The sequence below is a fragment of the Benincasa hispida genome, chromosome 4 (genome assembly GCF_009727055.1).
Source record: "Benincasa hispida cultivar B227 chromosome 4, ASM972705v1, whole genome shotgun sequence".
Classification (NCBI taxonomy): domain Eukaryota; kingdom Viridiplantae; phylum Streptophyta; class Magnoliopsida; order Cucurbitales; family Cucurbitaceae; genus Benincasa; species Benincasa hispida.
This window is the reverse complement of record NC_052352.1, coordinates 57,911,687-57,927,561: the sequence shown is the minus strand read 5'-3', so window position 1 is coordinate 57,927,561 and position 15,875 is coordinate 57,911,687. Positions and strand designations below refer to the sequence as shown.

Genomic DNA, 15,875 nt, shown 5'->3' with positions numbered 1-15,875 from the left:
AAAACAAGAGATTCAATAAATATATAGGTCATTCTAATTTAAGTAATTATTTAAAATGTGATTGATATTATATTTATAAATAATAAAACTTGTTGACAATAAACTGCTATTAATTTATTTACCAACATTCTGTTCTTATTTAAGTGTTGTTATCTTTATTTAATATAATTCTGCACTTTAAAAATCAAAATTCAAAATATGGATACATTGAAAATATGAAAACGTTATTTTTAGAATTTACATGGTTTGGCGTCGAGGTTAAAATTCTCAGCCTCACATTTGTTATAGCAAAAATAAATAAATAAAATTTGAATCTAAGCCAATAATTGGATTGAATCAAAGTAGTTTTGTAAGCAAACCATCAGAACAGTTCAAGTCCATCCAAATGATAATTGGAAGAAAGAGAGAAAAAAAAAGGTTGAAAGAGGAGATTCATTCTATTAATTAGCTTAAAGAAGAGGAACCCTGGAAGAGGACACAGGGTATACATATACATATATATATATATATATTAAAGAACCAAAAAACGAAAAACGAAAAACGAAGACAAAAAGGAAGCATTTTTGTTGAAAAACTGGAAGGGAATTTACAGACGCTGTAAGATTAATGCCTTCATTTCCATAACTTTATATACCTATGGCTTTTGCTTTACTTTGCTTGAGTGGAGATGGCAGAGCCGCCTCTTCATTCATCTCCTTCATGGTATTTGGGATAAATCCATGACCAGCAACCTCCACTATTCGCATGTCTGTAATTGAATTTTGATTCATAAGAATGAAGATAAACCCAGTTCATAGCACATTATTATGTTGTAGATTCATGAACGTAAGAAATTTTAAGACCCAGAAAAATGCAGAGTAGAAATGACTCTACTGAATGGTGAACTTGACTGTTCTTTATTTCAGAGAAAAAATCATTCATCATCAACTCAGCAGATTCTCTTATGTTCCTAGAGGATAGGCAGCTTGAGAATCTTTCACTACCCAAAATTGTGCAGAGTAGAAATGGTTCTCTTTCAATGGAGATTTGTCTGTTCTTCATTTCAGAAAACAACCCATTCATATTCAATTCAATTTAGCAAATTCTTAGGATTACAGCTTGAGAAATTATACTACCCAAAATGATGCAGAGTAGAAATGATTCCCTATATAATGGTGAATTTGCCTGTTCTTCATTTCAGAGAAAACCCATTCATGTTATTCAATTCAACTCAGCAAATTCTTGGGATTACTAGAGGAGCATGAAACAGCGTGAGAAATTTTCACTACCCAAAATGGTGCAGAGTAGAAATGATTCTCTATTTAATAGTGAATTAGCAGATTCTGAGAAAACCCATTCATATTCAACTCAGCAAATTCTTTCTTATGATACTAGAGAGTCCTGGAAATGACCCAGAATAGAAATAGTACTATTCAATGGTGATTTTCTCTGTTTTTCATATCAACACAGAAGATCAAACATCCATTCACTTCTCAAGTTAAAAGGCACATGAATAAAAGAACCATTAATTGATAGTTATGGTATTATACCTGCCAGTGGCTTTTGTTCTATTGTTGCTGCCATTACTGCCATTGCTGCTGCTACTGCTACTGCTTTTGATGCTTCCATTGTTAATACAAGAACCATAAGCAAAGCTTTCACTCTCGGATGAAACTGAGAGTCTTCTCTTCCACCAATCTTTTTCCACCAGCTGAGGAGGTTTAGGAGAAACTTTAGCACTCATATTCAAACCAGAATCATTCTTATTCTTCTTCTTCTTCTTCTTTGTCGTCGTCGTTACAATAGATTTCGGTAATCCCATTTTCAGATACAAACCTCCATTCTCCATACTTTTACCAACCAAAGCCCTAGTTTCCTTCTTCGATTTCCGGTTCTCTCTCGAAAAAACCTCCCGATCGCCACCCAAATTACAATCCCTCTCATTCACTCCAGCTTCTTCTCGTTCCCCTAAACCCATCGGCTGCTCCACCAAGTCTCTCAACGACAACTCGTAACAAGACTCCGGCATATTGTTGACCATTTCCATAAGCTCCCTCTGTCCAGTAGCTATAGCGAGAGCCTTAGACGGCGGAGACAGACTCTGGTAATTGGATCGGTAAAACTGAGGGCTCCGTTGAGGACTAGTCAAACGAAAGCCATATTCCAGCGGTGGATCATCCCTCAAGTGTATCTGTTTCCCATTCCAACTTCTGAAGATATCATGATTCAAAGCTGGTCTGGAGGACCTGGTCGGAGAAGGGGAAGGAGAAGCGAATTCCATGGCGTTGAAAGCCCTAAAATCTGGGGATTCAGTAGGGCTTGCGAGCAGCTTGCGGGAAGAACCAATCATGGCGAAATGGGTTGGAAGCGGAGAAGAGAGAGAGAGAGAGAGAGAGAAATTGAAGGTGAGAAAATGGAGGTTGCGGTATGATTATGGCAGTGGAAGAAGAAGATGTAGGATTTTAGAAGCAGAGTCATTATCATGGGCGACTCTTTGCGAGTCTTTTTTTTTTTTTTAATTCAATTTTCTGTCCTTTTCTCGAAAAAAGTTTTTCAAAATATATTTGATCCATTCATCACAAATGTATGAATTCTAACTTTTATCTTACCGTCACTTTTTTATAACGTATCAGATAAATAATCTATGTAGCACTAAGGCTATCACTGTACCGATTTCTATTTTTTGTTGTTTGATAGGATAGATAATATTTAGAGTTGGATATAATTATTCTTAACGAGACAGAACTCATAAATATGATCATCTCTAATGCGGTATATTATTAAAAAATACAATATATTATAAAAAAAATACGATATATTATAAGAAAACGATAATGAAGTCTAATATAAATAGAAGGTTAAAATTCATATTTTTATGAGATAGGTATAGGGGTATTCAAATAACCCGAATAACCCGGACTATCCAACCTAAAATATAAGAATTGGGTTAGGTCATAAGTTGGCTAAAAAAAATTTGGGTTAACCCAACCCAACTCAACCCGAATTATATATATATATATATATATTATATATATATAAATAAAATATATACTATATATGTTTCTCTTTATTTAAAAATTTGATTACTTTGATGGATTAATTTGTGAATTTTAAATATTTTATTTTAAAATTGCTATGATATTTGTTTTTTATTTGAAGTTTGTAATAATATCTTAGATATAATTGATATTTAGCATTTGAATTTTATGAGATTCTAGTTATTAGTCATATGTTGTATATAAATCTATATATTTTTAATTAAAAAGAAAAAAAAACAAATAAACCCAATAACCCAACCCAACCCGAATTTTAAAAGTTAGGTTGAGTTGGGTTAGCGATTTTATTTAGATATATTGGGTTATCAATCCAACCAATCCGAATTTTTAGATTGATTCTAAAAAATACCTTCAATCCAATTCATCTATTGTTTATAAACACATTTGGAGAAGGGTGATTTGTACCAAAAAAAAAAATAATAATAGTAAAGAAAAAAGAGAATTATTGGAATGGGGCAGAAAGTCTAGGGATTCTAGAAGAAGACGTGGATGACGTGGATTTTTTAGATTTAATTTTGTTAAGATGATGTGGATATTTATTATTGGTTCATCGCTGTTTCGTTTTTTGACTTTTTGAGTTTATGAGTTTTTTTTAATTATGTTTTGTTCTTTTTTTTTAATAGATTTAAAGATGTCTAGAAGATGATTACGAAAATGTTTTTTTAGTTATTTTATAAAGAAATAAAAATTTTAATGGAGCATGTAATATGAATATATGATTCATTCATTATCCTTTGGCTAAAATACAAACAAATCTGCTCGTAAGATTTTCTTTTAATTATTTTTTATTTGTTATGATTTATGATAACGATTAACGGTTTAGATTAGCATTAATCTTATTTAGAAAAAACAATAAATTATTTTAAATAATAAAATTTTAAAAATATTTGAATATAACAAAATGATAAAATAGAAATTTGTTGTCATCTTACCATATTTATAAATAAATTAATCATTTTTCTAAATATATATAAAGTCCCCACTTTTGGTCCCAAAACAAATTTTGAAAATGGGTTTTCCTTAAAAAGAAAAATCAATAACTCTAAAATTTTTTTGTTTTTTTTTTTTTCAAAATTAAATCTATAGACACTAGTTTTTCCTCCAAATTTCTTCATTTGTTATCTACTTTTTACTAATAGATAAAAAACTAAGTTAAATTTTGAAAATTTAAAAAATAGATTTTAAATTTTTTTATTTTTAAAATTCGGTTAAAAATTCAACTATTATACTTAACAAATATGAAAATCATTATATCAAATAAGAAAATTGACTTAATTTTTAAAAAACAAAAATAAAAAATAAAATGGTTACCAAATGAAGCTTTTTTTATATAATTTTTAAACTTAGTTTTTTAATTTTTTTTTTTATAATACTACAAAAGTATAGATAAAATAACATAAAAATTTATTGGTAGAAGTATTGTTTATAAATTTTATTTTAAAAACAAAATGAAAAACCAAATTTTCAAGGAGAGTTTTTTACCTGTCAACCCTTTATATATATGTAATCTTTCAATTTCAAAAATATTAAAAACATAATACATATTAAATCTGAAATGAATTTTCTTTCTTCTTTGCACTACCCCATATAAAAGTTTGAAAATTATTTAGTGAATATTCTACCAATTTGAACCTCAAACCTAGATAAGTAATACAACAAAAACCCTCTAAAAAAATAATAAAATTTTAACTCTCTAATAAGATTTCACTTCAAATATAGTTAAAAAACATGATGTCATGTTCAAATAAATTAAATAAATATATATATATATTCGATGTAAAATTGATAAAATTTTAGATATTAGAGTCTTTTTTGTTCAAAAATTTGGTATTATAAAAAAATTATTCAAAGGTCAATTTATACTTTTAGTGTAACAATATTGTGAGAATAGGAGATTGAACGGATTTTTGTCTTAAACTTGATTTTATTAAAATTATTGTCTATAAATATTTTTACACTATAATTAGACAAAAATTAAAAAAGAAAATAGTGAAAATTGAATTAGAGTGAAAACAATATAAAAAATTAGAAAAAACAAAAAAAGTAGAGACGTGTGGGTTTTCAACTCCAACTTATCGTATGATGTGGCATTGATTGGAGTTCATCATATGATGACCAAATGATCTCATAATTCATACTTTTCATATGTAAACAAATGGCACAATTTAGACCCTATATTATTAACAATTTAGGTCCGGTAATTATTTTATTTTTTATTCTTTGATTTATTAAATTTATATTATTATTTTTTTTATATTTTATCATGGTTTTCAAAGGAGTATTTGAATTTTTAGTTAAATTTTAAAAATAAAAATATTTTTTTTAGAACGTGGCATTATTTTTAAAATATTAATAAGAAATGGATGGTAAAATATAAAATTCAAAAGTGTTGTTTATAAATTTAATTTTCAAAAACTAAAATTAAAAATCAACTAAATAATGGTTATTTGTCTTTAATATTAGTGTCTATTAATTAATTTTTAAAAAATATAATTAATTAAATTTTATTATTTTTTATCACTATTAAAATTAAATTTTATAATTATTTTAAATTAATTAATAGATATTGGTGTCAAAGTTAAATTTGTAAATTTTGAAATTTTTAGACTAAATTTAAAAAAATATATAATATTTTGAAATTTGAAAACCAAATAAATCTAAAAACTTAGGAAAAGAAAAGGAATTTGTTCCATTGTTATTGCTACCGAGATACACGACAGTCATATCAGCATTGACAATTGCCCTCACATAATATATTTATTGCAATCCCAACTAAAATATATATTGCAATTTTTTCTCCAAAAAAAAGTAAACTTATAAAAAAAAAAAAAAAAAGAAAAGAAAAGAAAAAAAGGCATGGCTATGAATCGTGAATAAGTTTCAACCAACTTGTGCACAAAATTATTGAGAATTTTCACTATATGTCTTATATTACAAACATTTTTTTTATTTTCCAAATTGTATATTTTTCAAAATTATTTTAAGCATTATATAGTTTTTAAACTAGAAAAATTTATTATTATTATTATTATTTAGTAGAAGTATACTTCATATAAAATCAGATGTCGCAATAGATTCATTTGTGCAGTAGAAGAACTACGGTCTTAAAACATGTTTTCACATGAGTTTGATGCAAAATCGACTGCATGTCGATTGCTCTCCAAGGTCAATATAACAACCTACTCGAATCTTCATTCTTTAGAGAAGGATTGAAATCGATAGAGAATATGATTTTGCTCAGAGGTTTTTTAAGAAACGTTGATCTTAACATTTCTACGATCCCGAATGCCCATGATCTAATAGAAAAAAAAGTCTGTCATCCATTAGAAGAAAAACAATCAAACAGAATAATGATCTATAACGATGTAGATTGTGGAGATTGAAATCAAGCCATGTTTACCAATTCGTAACCAAAGTTGGTGTAATGGTATTTTACTCCATTGATGGATAAATTGTGATGGGTCTCAATCGCAAACATAATTATATTGTTTTTTTTTATCACGTTTATTCATGAATTTTACAAATGTAGTTTTTATTTTCTGTTACCGTTTAGTGTCAATCGATAATAGTATATGTTACGATAATAGTACATGTGATAGATTCATAATTCTCATAATATAACAATAACAATATTTATAATGGTAATGATAACGTTGTCATTATCGACTATTGAGTCCCTCGTAATTTGCAAACGCAATCTGATTGATCACAATATGCTCTTCAATCGAATTGCACTATTTGATTACAAGTTTAGAAATGGGTTCCACATTTCATTAGGATTACGAAACATTGATAAACAAAACAAATATTATTAGAGATTTGGTATTGGCTATATTTGTTTAAGATTGTTTGGCTTTTGTTATTTGAGCTATTTCGTTGGTTGTCTCTCTAGTGTTTGTTGGATTTTTGCTCTGGTTGTTCTGACTTAAAAAATAATAGCCAAAGGGAGAGTTCATTAGAGATTTGGAATTGGCTATATATTTGTTTAAGGTTACTTGAGTTTGTTTTTTGGGCTGTTTCAATGATGTCATACAAGTTGTCACAAAAGATGTCAATCCTGTAGTTTATTTTTTTCTTATAAAAAAAATTATGCAGAATTAATTTTTTTCTAGATTCTTTCATTGTTTAAGCTCTGCATATTTTGAATGGGGCTATTTTCCTATTTTTAGCTATATGTACAGGTTGTGTTTTTTATAGGGTAGCCGCTTTTACATCTTTTTGTGGAAACCTTTTGATTTTGTGGTAGTCGAATGTTACAACATCGATTCTAAATTGTCATTGATCTTGAAGTTATTATTGTAAATTCATTATTGAAGTTTTTGCTAAAAGAAGATTGTCTTGGTCTTAGGGGGAGCATAAGAATTCAACAATTGAGAAGGAATTGTTTATCTTAGGGGCAACCTAAGACATCATTAGTCGTAAAGGAGTTCTCAAACTTAGGGGGAACTTAAGTTCTTCAAGTGAAGGTACATTCACAAGAAGGTGAAAAAAATATGTTTGAGAATGAGTCTCACATTTAAGGGAAGTCTAAGTGATCATTCACTAATATTCTTATACTTAGAGGGAGCCTAAGTACATTCAAGATGAGGGGATCTCACACTTAGGGGGAGCCTAAGCTTCATTGAGAGGGAGTCTCATACTTATGGGGAGCCTAAGTCATTGTTCTCTAAGTTGAGTTATTCGAGTGTCACTATAATTGCAGTCTATTTACAGATCAGTAAATTACTGTAATTGCTAGACTTTATATTAGTGAAAATGTCTTTCCACGGCAAATTTGCTCCCCAGACGCAGGTGGTATTCCATCAAACTAAGTTACCAAGCTTTGTGTTCTATTCTGGTTCTTTAGTTTTCTGCGTTAATTTATGATGTTTTCTGTAAATGTTGTAACATCGTGTGTAATAAGTTTTGTCGTGTGTTAGATAACATAACTTTTAAATCATTGTTCATTGTTACACACGATGTTACAACGTAATGGCGTCACATTGTTCATTGATTTAAAAGTTATGTTATCTAACGCACGACAAAACTTGTTACACACGATGTTACAACATTTACAGAAAACATAAAAAATTAATGAAGAAAACTAAAGAAGATATATATATATATATATATATATATTAAACTATATGTTATAGTTTTTATATTGTATCAAATACAATATAACTTATAGTTTGAGTTTCTCTCAATAATGCATGACATTTAACATAAATCACATTTATACTAAGTTTAACTATATGAATCTCATCCATATCATTAGTATTAGAATCATATTCAAATATTTAATTCCTCTCAAAATAAACTTTATATTATAATGGATCAAATACATTATATTAATTATATCATATATAATTAATTTAATTTAATTATAACACATATAATTAATTCCCTCAATTAATTTGAAAAATTCAAATTAATCAAAAATTAATTCTCAATAATCCTTATTGAGCTATAAAGAGGACCTTATGGACCTATAGATTGAAGCTCCAATGGTACTTAAATAATTAATTGACTCTTTTAATTAAATTATTCAACATCCATTAACTGTCAGTCACTCCACTAAAGACCAACAACTGCACTCTTCGTACTACAAATATATTTCTATGTCATTTGGATATAACTAGTCAACAACGTAATGACCCTTCACAAATTGCTCGTAAGTACAGTTGAGCCAAAATTACAATTTTGCCTCTATAGTTACATCTAACTCCTTAAGTACCACTAATCCCTCTAATGAATAATAAATCATAGTCCAACTATGACAAAACCCCTCTTGGGCTAAGAGATGGTGTGACATCACATTGTTCAAGCTCTGAAATAAGCCCTTAAGGTAAGGGAACAATTTATCTACTTACCCCAACATTAGGGAAGGAGTGAATTTCGTCTTATGTAACTATGTTCCCAACTCCCCAATCAGACAAATCTCCAAAATGATAGGCTTATTGAGTCGAAGATCTGACCATTCTCACCCATACAAACAAAAGGACTACCTTTATAGGTAGGAGGAGTTCACAACTCACTCAGGATTCAGATCATGTCACCTATGGTCATCCTGATAAAATGTAAGTTTCAATTATTAACGGTGTTATATAATGAGATTATTCATTTCATGGTTCGGTCTTATATAAACTCCTTTGTATAGAATACCCCCACTCACATATCTTTACATGAGTGATTAAGATCAGATTATTTGTAATACTTTACAACAATTGTAACATCTACAAAGCCGGTTATATTCATAGTGTTACCAAGATAAGGTACTCAGTCTTATCCATCTACTACAGACCATTTAGGTTATCACTTAAACATGATTCACCTGTATGTCTCTACATATATGTTTAAGCTATAAAAAAAATAACCTTGAATGTTAGTTTATTGGTTTGTAGGTTAATGCTACTAAATATCAAATAAAATATCTCATATTTTATTAAATAAATAAAATTATTTGTACATTACAATTACAAACTACAGAACCCACGAGATTTAGGACATCAACCCCAACAAACTCCCACTTGTCCTAAAGCTAGTAGGGTGTACAATATAAAAGTCATACTAGTATAAAAATACACATAAAAATAATAAACTAGGGCATAATACACACCTAGTACAAAATCTCTCACTTGCCTTAGACTATATATGGCATGTCCCATAGATCTATACTCTGCAGGTGACCCTTAAACACCTTAGCCGTGAGGGCCTTTGTAAACGAATCAGTAACATTGTGCTTCAAAGCTATCTATGTGACTGTCACGTCACCTTGATGCACAATTTCCCGAATGAGATGATACTTCCGCTCTATGTGTTTTCCGTGCTTATGATTCCTAGGCTCTCAGGAATTAGCCAAGCACCACTATTATCACAATAGAGGGTGATAGGCTTAGACATGTCTAGAACCACTTCCAGATCAGTTAGGAATTTCATGAGCCACATAACTTCCATAGCAGCTTCACAAGCCACTACGTACTTAGCCTCCATAGTGGAGTCAGTAATGCATCCCTGCTTGGTACTCCTCCAGACTACTACTCCTCCGTTAAAAGTGAACATTGATCCTGATGTGGATTTCCTAGAATCCTTATCAGTCTGGAAATCAGAGTTCATTTATCCTATAAGAATTAAATCCTTAGAACCATATACAAGCATGTAGTCCCTCGTTCTCTGAAGATCCTTGAGGATTTTCTTAACGGCATTTCAGTGATCATATCCTAGATTAGATCGATATTTACTGACTATCCCCACTGCATAACAGATGTCTAGTTTAGTACATAACATCACATACATCAAACTACCAACAACCGATGCATAGAGGATCCATCTCATTTCCTCAACCTCTTGAGGTGTCTTAGGACATTGTTCCTTAGACAAAATAACTCCATGCCTAAAAGGGAGTAAACTCCTCTTGGCGTTCTGCATCGAAAACTTGACAAGCATCTTGTCAATATACGATGCCTGAGAGAGGGCTAGTGTTTTGTTCTTTCGATCTCTAAAGATCTGAATGCCTAGAACAAATTGCGCCTATCCCAAATATTTCGTTTGGAATTGGGTCGCTAGTTAATTCTTAATTTCAACACGGAAAGTCTTGACGTCCATTTGCCAAATCTCATAGTCATAATATGAAACAATGGACAAGAGTATCCAGATAAACTTCAACATGGCAACAAGTGAGAAAGTCTCCTCATAGTCGATTCCCTCAACTTGGGTATAACCCTTTGCACATGTCTAAACTTGAAGGTTTGTACCTTCCCATTAGCACCTCGGTAGGTCCACTTGCAACCTAAGGTGTTGGGCTCTTCAACAACTCTTGTTAAAGGTTCAGTAGTTTCACTGGAAAATTCATTCAACATGATCTTACTGCAGGATTTATGCTCTCTTATGTGGTCCTCTTCTAAGAAGGTAGCGTTTGTTGACACAAACACCTTATTATCCTTACGCTCATAGAAGTAACCACCTCTTGTTCCTTTAGGGTAACCTACAAATAGGCACAATTTTGAACGGGGTTCCAATTTCTTAGGATTTTCCTCAAACACATGTGTTGGGCAACCCCAGATCCTAAAATAACGTAAACTACCTTTACGATCATTCTATATTTCCAATGGTGTTCCAGTAACACTTTTGCAAGGAACGCAGTTCAAAATGTAACCTGTAGTCTGTACTGCATAACCCCAAAATAAGTCAAGTAAGAAAGCATAACTTATCATAGACCGAACCACGTTTAATAGGGTTCAATTTCTCTTTTCTGATATACCATTCTACTAAGGTGAACTAGGTGCAGAGAATTGTGATACAATTTCATATTCTATCAAATAGTCTTGGAATTTTAAATCCAAATACTCTCTATCTCGATTGACCGAAATATTTTAATCGTTTTATTTAATGCATTTTCAACCTCAGCCTTGTTTTCCTTGAACTTTTCAAGGACTTCAGACTTATGTTGCACTAAAGAAACATACCTATACCTAGAATAATCATCAATAAAAGTGATGAAATACTCAAACTCACCTCATGCCTTAACATTCATTGGACCTCAGAGGTCTGAATATACAAGTTCTAAGTATTCTTTGGCCCTGTGACCTTTTCTAGTAAAAAAAATCTTTTAGTCATTTTACCTTCAAGGCATGACTCAAATATAGGTAAAGAATTTTCTTCAACTCGCTTAGAAGTCCATTCTCAACCAGTCTCTCAATCCTATTGAGATTTATGTGTCATAATCTTAGGTGCCAAAGATGGACATTTTCCTTATAAGAAATTCTCTGTCTTTTATTTCCAATTATCACAGTTTTAAACAGTTTAGTATTAAGGACAACTTTATTTGTTAATGATCTTAGCACATAAAGATTATCTTTCGGCTTAACAAAACAAAGATTGATGCCATTTTTGTAAATAAACACTTTATTTATAGAAACATGTACAAAATAATTTTATTCAATTAAACACTTTACAAAAATTAAGTTCTTCTTTAAATCAAGAACTACATATACATTGTCTAACAAAATATAACTGTTTTTGTAAAGTAAGTCGGAGTCCTCCCACTGTCCTAGTTGAGATGACGTGCCCAATTCCAACACGTATCGTCATCTTTCCAACCTTCAATTGTCGCTAGGATCTAATTCTCTAAAATGAAGAACAAACATAGTTAGTTGCGTCTAAATCTATTTTCTAGGCTGAATCTAAAGGAACTCTTAACAAAGAGCATCCATGAGCATGTTTGGATCTTTCCGATTCTATTGTGACCGAAATACAACACATACATTCCAATAGATAGTTATGCAAATTAACACTAATTAACGACATGCTTCGAACAATAAAACACAAGGAAAAGAGTTCTTATACCAGCTGAAGACTTTCTTCAAACGTCAAACTCAAAGTAGCGGAAGAACCTCTACACACTGTATCACCCAACAAATCAGTCGACTGGCAGCACAATCTCTACACGAACGGCAGCAACACGAATAGTTACAAACAAGTAAACGGTAGGGACTACAGCACCAGTTGGAGCCCTTGGTATTCTCAGAGTGAGAATCCAAAATGTGGTCTTTGGTGAATTTGGTAGAGGTAGGAGGAAAGATAGATTATGTAGACAATAAGCAAGTGGGAGAGAAAGAGCTATCATATAGTAGGGATGCTTATCGTTTAGATGAAGCTACACGATCGTGTAGGTTTTACTAAGCGATCGTTTAATAAAAGGTAGACGATCATTTAGAAAACGCGGCACACTATGCAATCATTTAGGAAAGTTAAGTGATCGTTTAGGGATAGACGTACGATCGTTTAGGCGTTGGTATGCGATCGTTTAGACAATGAGCTACTATCGTATAGACTCTCAAGCTAGGCGATCGTTTACGTTTTCACACCGATTGCGAAATTTTGAACTTTTTTCCAAATGAAAACAATTTTCATTTTATTCATCGGTTACCATAACCAAATGCGGCTGCTCCCACTAAAGCACGATTGATGAGAATAAAATGACTAATTATCTCATAATTATCCAATTTAATAATTAATGAATATAATCATATTATATTCTTACCATATAGTTTGATATCACATACCTACTATAGTAATTTCTCCTCCACTTGATATAAATCATATTTATATCTAATTTAATTAATGGATCTCATATATTTAGTCAATTATATCATATGTAATTAACTAGTCAAATTATATCATATATAATCGAACTCCATCTTGTCAATTTGAACATTTCAAACTGACCCAAACACTGATTCTCGACTTTATCCAAGCTACCCAGGGGACCTAATGGACTTGTGGCTCGAAGCTCCAACGGTACATGAATAGCTTACTAAACTCTTTAGCCACGAGATCCACCATCCGTTAACTGCCAGGTATTCCACTAAAGACCAACAACTGAACTCTTATTACCACAGATATATTTCTGTGTCCATCGGATATAACCAATCATGAGTACGATGACCCTTCACAGATGCTCGTAAGTATAGCTGGGACAATTTACCATTTTTTCCCCTGTATTTACATCTCACTTCTTAAGTACCATTGATTCTTCTAATGAACAATACAATATAGTTCAACTATGTGTGAACACCTCTCGTGGCAAGAGAAGGTGTGTGGCGCCACATCGTTCAAGCCATGGAATCAACCCTTAAGGGAGCTATCTATTTACTTACCTTTGCCTTGGGGAAGGAGTGAATTCCATCTTGTGTAGCTGAGTTCCCAACTCCCAAATCAGACGAATCCCCAAAATGGTAAATTTGAATCGGCGACCTGGCCACTCGCACCCATACAAATCAAAGGACCGCCCTCAATAGCAGGATTCTCAACTCACTCAGGATTGAGGTCATGTTATCTATGGTCATCCTAGTGAAGTGAAGTCTCTGTCGTGAACTGTGTTATATAATGAGACGTTAACACTTTATGGTCAGGTCTTATATAAACTCTTTGTATAAGACGCCTCCGCTCGCGCATCCTCTACATGAATTATCAGGATCAGACCATCTGTGACAAGTTACAACACTTGTAACCATTCCACAAAACGAGCCGCATCCGTAACGTTAACAAGATAAGGTTTCTCTCTTATATCCATATACTACAGACCATTTTGGTTATCACTCAAGACATGATCCACTTGTATGTCACCACATACATGCTTAAATTACATACAGATAACCAGGGATTTTATGTTCATTGGTTTATGGTAAAACAAATAAAACATACAACTAAACAAAATTAAGATGTGAAGTAAATATCATATATTATACAACACAAGCGTTCGTACAAATTTACAAACTATAGGACACGAGACTTTAGGGCATCAACCCCAATAAAATCATCATTCTCCACTAAACAAGTCTTCAAAACAAGTAAATCACATGTACCTTACTTGGCCTTTTTATTTTTTGCTAAGTATTTGGGACAATTTCTTTTCCAATGTCCCTCCTGGTTACAATGGAAATAGATTTCCTTTACAGCCTTGGCTTTCTTACCCTTCTGGGCAGTAGCTAATGGGTTAGCTTTCCTTTTCCACCTTTCTTCTTCTTCCACCTTTTGGTGCTGGAGGAAGAAGGTGCAGACTTAGTTTCCGAGGTCAACCTTTGAAGAATTTTTTAGAGGATGAGGCAACATTTGACTCTCCCTTCTATTCCTTGACTTTCATCAAGGACTGGAAAGTCTGCAACTCAATGAGCAAAGTGGTCAGGTTGTAGTCAATCCTTTCATAACAACATTGCTACGGAATTATAGGAAACTTTTAGGTAAAGTTTTCAGGATGAAGCTAACCTGGCTAGGCTCATCAATGACAGATCCATTCATTTCTGCTACGTTAAAGTGGACCATCATGTTGAGAACATGTTCTCGAACAGATGTCCCTTCTTGCATACGACATTGAAGATGAAGTTAAGAGCATCATGCCTAAGTTGTGCAGATGGTTGTTCGAACATCCCTGTAGGGACTCCATGATCTTACAGACAGTGAGCATGGGCTCATGCTTCTTGGCTAAGATTTCATAAAGGCTTTCCAAGATATACGCTCGAGCCTTTTCATTTGTTCGTACCCAAAGCTCGTATGCCTCCCGAACATTTCGAGCAACATTTGGTACTGGTACTGGAGGACATTCCTCCACCAGGACAAATCTCAGGTCATCGATTATTAGAACTATGTTAATTGTGTTTTTCCAGGTGATGTAACTATCACTTGTTAATTTATCAGCAACGGGCATGTTTGACGTTGCGGAAATCATTTTTAAAAAATTGTTGAAACATACAATTTATCTATATTAGTATTCAAGCATTACCCATTTGGAAAAGCCAATCAAATTTAGCAAAATAACTTAATCGACTGAAAGGAGAGGGTCGATGTTGTGACATCTATTTTGGCAATGATGTTTCAGTGAGGCAGGAGTAAAAACCATCTATTTGCAGATATTGTTATTGTAACAATATGAGAATTATGAATCGATACCTTTACCTTTGTCGTTATCGTTAGAGTCAAGTAGTACCAGTAATAATAAAATGTGATAGATTCATAATTATAAGTAAATGCAATTAAAAGTAATCAAATTATCTTAAACTTATTACCATTCATCCATTAATGAAATTTTATTTCGATTAAACAAATTTTCATTACGAATCAGTAAACGTGGCCTTAATAAGATTTGGATAATAGATTAAAATCCACGATCAAAACCAACATGAACATAGCAACTTTTACTAATTCCATTTTTAAAACTTTTAAATCATTATAATAATCCACGATCAAAACCAACATGAACATAGCAACTTTTACTAATTCCATTTTAAAAGTATTTCAAATCATTATAATTCAAACATGTCATTTGTCCATAGTTATTAATGTCTAAAATGTCCAAACAAAATT

General features: G+C 31.7%; 1 protein-coding gene across 1 annotated transcript; it reads right to left on the bottom strand.

Annotated features, from left to right (window-relative positions):
* Positions 1-416: 416 nt before the first annotated feature.
* LOC120074937 lies at positions 417-2,431 on the bottom strand. Its single transcript, XM_039028045.1, has 2 exons — positions 1,530-2,431; positions 417-748 (listed from the first exon to the last, which is right to left on the bottom strand). Exons 1-2 carry the CDS (start codon positions 2,327-2,329, stop codon positions 685-687), a joined length of 864 nt encoding a protein of 287 aa, XP_038883973.1. The 5' UTR covers positions 2,330-2,431; the 3' UTR covers positions 417-684.
* Between the last annotated feature and the right edge of the window lie 13,444 nt (positions 2,432-15,875).